At 41.1% G+C, this 6,136-nt stretch overlaps 1 protein-coding gene across 1 annotated transcript; it reads right to left on the bottom strand.

The window, feature by feature from the left end:
* Window positions 1-3,654: 3,654 nt before the first annotated feature.
* Window positions 3,655-5,510, bottom strand: LOC129974781 (uncharacterized). Its single transcript, XM_056087573.1, has 2 exons — window positions 5,498-5,510; window positions 3,655-4,622 (listed from the first exon to the last, which is right to left on the bottom strand). Exons 1-2 carry the CDS (start codon window positions 5,508-5,510, stop codon window positions 3,655-3,657), a joined length of 981 nt encoding a protein of 326 aa, XP_055943548.1.
* Between the last annotated feature and the right edge of the window lie 626 nt (window positions 5,511-6,136).

The raw sequence follows: 6,136 nt of genomic DNA, 5'->3' as shown, positions 1-6,136 counted from the left end.
CATGTAGGTGCCCTTTCTCCGAATAGTAAATATTTGTGAGTGAAACGGGTGTGCCCCACACGCAGACGAGTCAACTTCACATCATGTCTTCGCAAAGGCAGAGCCGACCACAAACCAATTACTGGTTTAACAGCGTGCAGCTTGTTATTGACTTTTTGATCCCATGTTTCCTGCCATGATTTATATATGAAATTAGCAAAGGACCTCTTGATATCACAAAAAGCAAGAGGGCGCAGCAAAAATAAGGAGGCATCTCTAGCAGCTTTGTCTGCCAGTTCATTGCCAAAAATCCCGACATGGCTGGGAACCCAACAAAAAAGAATTGAGAAACCCTGATTCTGGATAGTGCGCAAAAGGATGAATATTTCATGAACAACGGGGTGTATCTGACAGTGAAAATTAGAGAGCGTTTGCAATGAACTCATGCTGTCGCTATAAATGCAAAATTTGCTGCGAGTTGAAAGTGATATTTTCTGGAGAGCACAGAGGATAGCTGTGAGCTCAGCAGTAAATACAGAACAACAGCTCTCCAGACGATAACTGTCGATATCAGATCCAATTACTACTCCACAGCCAACATGTTCGTCTGATTTTGAGCCATCAGTATAAACTGGGATGTAAGAACCATACTGATAGCGCTGTGAGTAAAACATTTGTTGGAAAATAACTGGTGGAGTTTTAGACTTGTCAAATCCAGAAAATGGGTTAAGGAAAGTAATTTGTGGCAGATCCCAAGGTGAAAACGCTAACGGATCATTGGTCAGAAGAGTTATATTATCAAAGAATGAGTTCTGAATCAGTTTTTTCAACTCTCATACTGAAAGGAAGGATGTGAGAGGGCCGAGCATTGTAGAGTCGAAGGAGAGACGAGGAAATAGAACTTTGACAAATAGGGTGCCGGGGGACTGATAATGTACCAAAATAGTACTGTGCTGAGACTTTCTTTCGACGCAAATCGAGAGGCAGTTGGTTACAAATTACATAAAGGCTTTCGACAGGGGAAGAACGGAAAGCTCCAGAGCATATCCTCAGACCCGAATGATGTATGGTATCTAGTCTGCGTAAAACAGCAGACCGAGCAGATCCGTATACCATGCATCCATAATCTGTGCGAGATAAAATGATTGCAGTATACCCATGAAGTAAGGTGGTGCGATCGGCTCCCCAATATGTATTAGATAATACCTTGAGGATGTTCAAAGATTTCTCGCATTTCTTCCGAAGATATAGTACATGTGGAAGAAAACTCAATTTTCTGTCGAGAATCATTCCTAAAAACTTCATGTCATTCACCACCGGAATGGCAATGTTTTTAATATAAATAATTGGATCTGGGTGCATATTTCGCTTCCTGCAGAAGTGCACACAACGACTTTTCTCAGGAGAAAATGTGTGTCCATTATCCTCGCACCACGCTGTTAGCTTATTCACTGCGTTTTGCAACTGCTGCTCAATAAAGTTCATATCAGATCCTTGGCAGGATATTTGTAAGTCATCAACGTATAAGGTTCCGCGAACAGATGATGGTAAATGATGTAGTATTTGGCTAAGATGAACGATAAAAAGAGTTACGCTAAGGACGCTTCCCTGCGGAACACCCTCAGCTTGATTAAAATAATCAGAATAACAATTTCCCAAACGAACACGAAATGTTCGAAAGGATAAAAAGTTCTTTAAAAATATAGGTAAATGGCCTCTAAAATTAAGATTAAAAAGCGTTTGGAGAATGCCATAGCGCCATGTGCGATCATAAGCCTTTTCCAAATCAAAGAAAATGGAGACAAGGTGGTTACGATGAACGAAGGCATTACGAATTTCGGTTTCCAGTAGGATTATATTATCAGAGGTTGATCTTCCTCTACGGAAACCACACTGCATTTGCGGTATGCAGCCTTGTTTCTCCAGTTCGTAGACCAAGCGAGCATTTACCATGCGCTCGAGCGTTTTGCATAAACAACTCGTCAGTGCAATAGGTCGATAGCTAAGAGGATTAGATGGATCCTTACCATGCTTTAATATTGGAATCACCAGAGCTTCTTGCCACTGAGAAGGGAATTGATGCTCAATCCATATTCTATTAAATAAGCATAACAGGTTGGAGAGCGATGCAGCATTTAAGTGGCGAAGCATGCTGTAAGCGATTCCATCTGGACCGGGACTGGTATCGTGTGTCTTAGATAAAGCATTTTTCAATTCATTCAACCTAAATTCAGTATTATAAGGAAGAAAATTTTGAGCAAAAAAGTCCAAAGGTAAATTTTCTACGCGATTCTTAGTCGCTAGGAAAGCAGGACTATATGAATCTGCTGAAGATACTTTAGCAAAGGCATGACCTAAAGTATTGGCAACATCTAATGGACAAGATATATTCGCATTTCCTGTGTTGAGTACAGGAATAGAGAATTCTTTGTAGATGCCATTAGCGGCCCTGATTTTCCTCCATAGAAGTTTGCTTGAGGTTGAAGAAGTAATGGTTGAAACAAATTTGATCCAGGATTCTCTCTGGCTTTGACGACGAATGCGGCGAGCAAAGGCTTTGGCTTGTTTAAAAGCGATAAGGTTTTCTGTGGTTGGATACCTTCTGAAAATATTCCAGAGTTTCTTTTCTTTTTTGTGACTGTCATGACAAGCTTCATTCCACCAAGGTCTGCGATATTTTCTTAACCGTGGGGAACTCTTCGGAATGCTCTGATCTGCGGCGTTAATTAGACAATTGATGACATTTTGCACCGCTTCTGTAATGTCTGTCTCATTGACCATAGAATCAGTGATATTTGCTAACTGCAGGAACTTATCCCAGTCTGCCCGCTGGAATAGATACCGTGGAGGATAATTATTCGCCCCATCTCTCTCAGAGTAAGAGACTATCAGGGGGAAGTGATCGCTGTCATATAAATCATTTCCAACTTCAAAATACAGCAGTGGTAGAAGATCAGGAGTACAGATTGCCAAGTCAATACTATGGAAGCTACGCGTGGGTTCGTGGAAGTACGTTTTTTCTTCGTTATTGAGGAGACAGAGACAATTATTCGAAATCAATTGTTCAATCTGTCGCCCACGAGAATTTGTAACTTCCGAACCCCACAAAGTGCTATGTCCATTAAAATCGCCTAACAAGATAAATGGTGATGGAAGCTGGTCAGCCAAATTGTCTAGATCACTTTGACTAATAGTCCGTTGAGGTGGCAAGTAAATGCAACAGACCGTAACCAAAATTCGAGAACGAACCTGCACAGCCACGGCCTGCAAAGAGGTGTGTAGAGTAAGAGGTGTGCTCGGATAGAGATTAGAAGTGAAAATGCAGACACCACCTGATGGGTGGGTGCCGGAGGTAACATCTCTCCGAGTACAGTTATAGCCACGAATTTTCAGAGAGAAATCAGACGACAAGAAGGTCTCTTGAAGTCCTATACAAATAGGATGAAACTTGTTGATAAGATGTTTAATGTTATGGAGTTTCGAACGAATGCCGCGACAGTTCCAAGAAAGGAAGGTACCCATTAAGAAAGTCTTTTTGCAAGTGAAGGTGTGGGAGCAGTGTTCGGAGGTTGCATGACATCGCACCTCATTTCAAATTCATCCTCTTCCTCAGATGGATGGAGCGAGATGATTTCGGGACTTTTTGATGGGCCACCAAAAATGGACGTTAAGTCCTTATGAGCGACACCTTTTATCTGCAAGTCCCAGAGCAACAGAACTTCTTAAAGTCGTTTTTTTAAGTTTACTGGCGAGATCTTTAGTAGCCAGGCCACGTTTGGACAGTTTTAGCTTGAGGGATTTATTTGGTTTCGGTTTTGGTTTAAGTTTAATAGTTTTACTATGATCAGGAGTACTAGTCAGGGAAGCTTCAGTGTCAGAATCCGACACTTTTGCCTGTGTTTTTGTTTTGATGCCTTTTTTTGTACAGTTTGAACAAGAGCAGTTTTCACAAAAGGAGTTTTGCACAGCAGATGCATAACTTAAACCAGGTTTTGGAGTCGATGCTATAATTTTCCGTCTAGATTCTGGATAGGAAATATTTTCTTTTATTTTAATGGTTGTAATTTCTTTTTCGAGTTGCCAGCGTTCACAAGAACGGGAATACGATGCATGATTTCCGCCGCAGTTCACGCATTTTTCTTCTGCGTGGCATTGTTGGCTTTCGTGGCCTTTTTCTGCACAGCGGGCGCACGTTAGGGTCCCGCGGCAATTAACTTTGGAATGCCCAAAACGCTGACATTGAAAACATCTCAACGGATTAGGTATGTACGGTCTAACTGGCAATTTTAAATATCCTGCATATATGAATTCTGGTAATTTGGTACTATGGAAGGTTAGAATATAATGTTTAGTTGGTTGAATTTGACCATCCCGTCGAATATTGATTTGACGTACCTGTGTGACTCCTTGAGGTTTAAGCTCTTTTGTTATTTCTTCAAGAGGGACATTGAACAATTCCCCGCATGTAATTACTCCTTTTGTATAATTTAAGGAAAAGTGAGGACTAACTGTCACAGGATATGTAGCTAGAGCTTTTATTTTAATGATTTGCTGTGCCTGCTTTTTAGAACTGACCTCTACCAGCAAATCGCCCGAACGAATTTTTCGGTTTGAAGACACGTCTCCGACAGTTGCTGCAATAGCTTTTTGAACCAGAAAAGGAGAGATGTTGTTAAATGTGTCATTTTTTTCTGACAATAGTTTCATTATAAAAAAAGAATCGAAATGATGAACATTGGTGACAAATTTAAAATCTTTATGATGCCCACTGAAGGGAGATTTCTTGCGAGAGCCCATACGATATAGAGAGAAATTCAGGCCCGACGGCACCGCCCACCACGGAGCCCAACAAGGGAAGGCAGCCACCGGCTCTGGCCATTCCCAGCCTCGGCGCTTACCTTGGTGCTAGCCGGAACCTATACGCTCGGAGTTACCCCCGGGGACAGTGACCACCCTTAACGCCAAGCCCAAGGAGTAACCCCTTCGCTTGATCCCTAGCAGACTAGCCACTCAGGTGACTAGGTACCAGCCGATTGATACACCGGGGACCACAGTGCACCGCCCGTCTTTCTAATGGGTCGCCACGCACGGCCAACACGTGGGGTTTTGGCTGTCCATGAGAAGCAAGAAGCAAACAGAGTGGCGACAGCTTCTCATGGAGAGCTCCCTCGCTTGCCGTCGAGGGATAGAAGAGAAAGCAAAAAGCAGCAGGTTCAGGGGAGAATAAACTTAAAGGGAGTATAGATCCCTGGGTACCTCGGGATTGGGGACACCCGTACTCACCTATAGTAGGTGAGCCCCTGAGGGGATCATCTACCTAGTAAAGAACGACTTAGATCATTAAACGATGCTAAAAGATATTGCGAGAAAAACAATTTAGTCTTTGATCCAGATCAGTTTAATTTTAAACCAACAACAGTAAATACGCGTTTTGATCAAAAATCAGATAGTGAGGAAGAAACTTCGATAGATTCGAACTCTCTAGATGAAGGGAACTGTATAGATGATAATTTTCAACATGAGATATACATGTCCGAAATTCCAAAAACGTATGCAGAAACTCAGAATTCTCCAGATAAAAGTAAATGGGATGAAGCTATGTCTGAGGAAATTGAAATGATGCAGATTAGAAAGGTCTGGAATCTAGTCGAGCCAAATTCTAATATGAAAGTTTTAGGTTGTAGGTGGGTATATAATATTAAGCAAGACGAGAAAAATAACGTGAGGAAATACAAATCGAGACTAGTCGCACAAGGTTTTAAGCAAAGACCTGGTGTTGATTTTACTGATGTTTTTGCACCACTTGTGAATTTTGTAATAAAATTTCTATTTGTTTTGTTAGTATGTATTTTAGGCTGGAACTACGCTCAAATAGATGTTAAAGCAGCCTATTTATATGGAAAACTTGATACTCCTGTTTATATGCAGCAACCAGAAGGATTTGTTGTTAAAGGATGCGAAAATCATGTTTTCCGGCTGCATAAAAGTATTTATGGTTTACATCAAAGTGGAATATAGAGTTAAATAAGATTTTAATAAAACTTGGTTTTCAGCAAAATGAGCTGTATAATGGTTTATATACTAAAACTGATTGTATTCTATTAGTGTATGTAGATGATATAGTTGTTTACAGCAAATCGCGAAAAGTTCTTGAAAA

This window comes from Argiope bruennichi, chromosome 1 (genome assembly GCF_947563725.1).
Source record: "Argiope bruennichi chromosome 1, qqArgBrue1.1, whole genome shotgun sequence".
Classification (NCBI taxonomy): domain Eukaryota; kingdom Metazoa; phylum Arthropoda; class Arachnida; order Araneae; family Araneidae; genus Argiope; species Argiope bruennichi.
The sequence above is the reverse complement of the archived record's forward strand: the minus strand, read 5'-3'. Positions and strand labels throughout refer to the sequence as shown.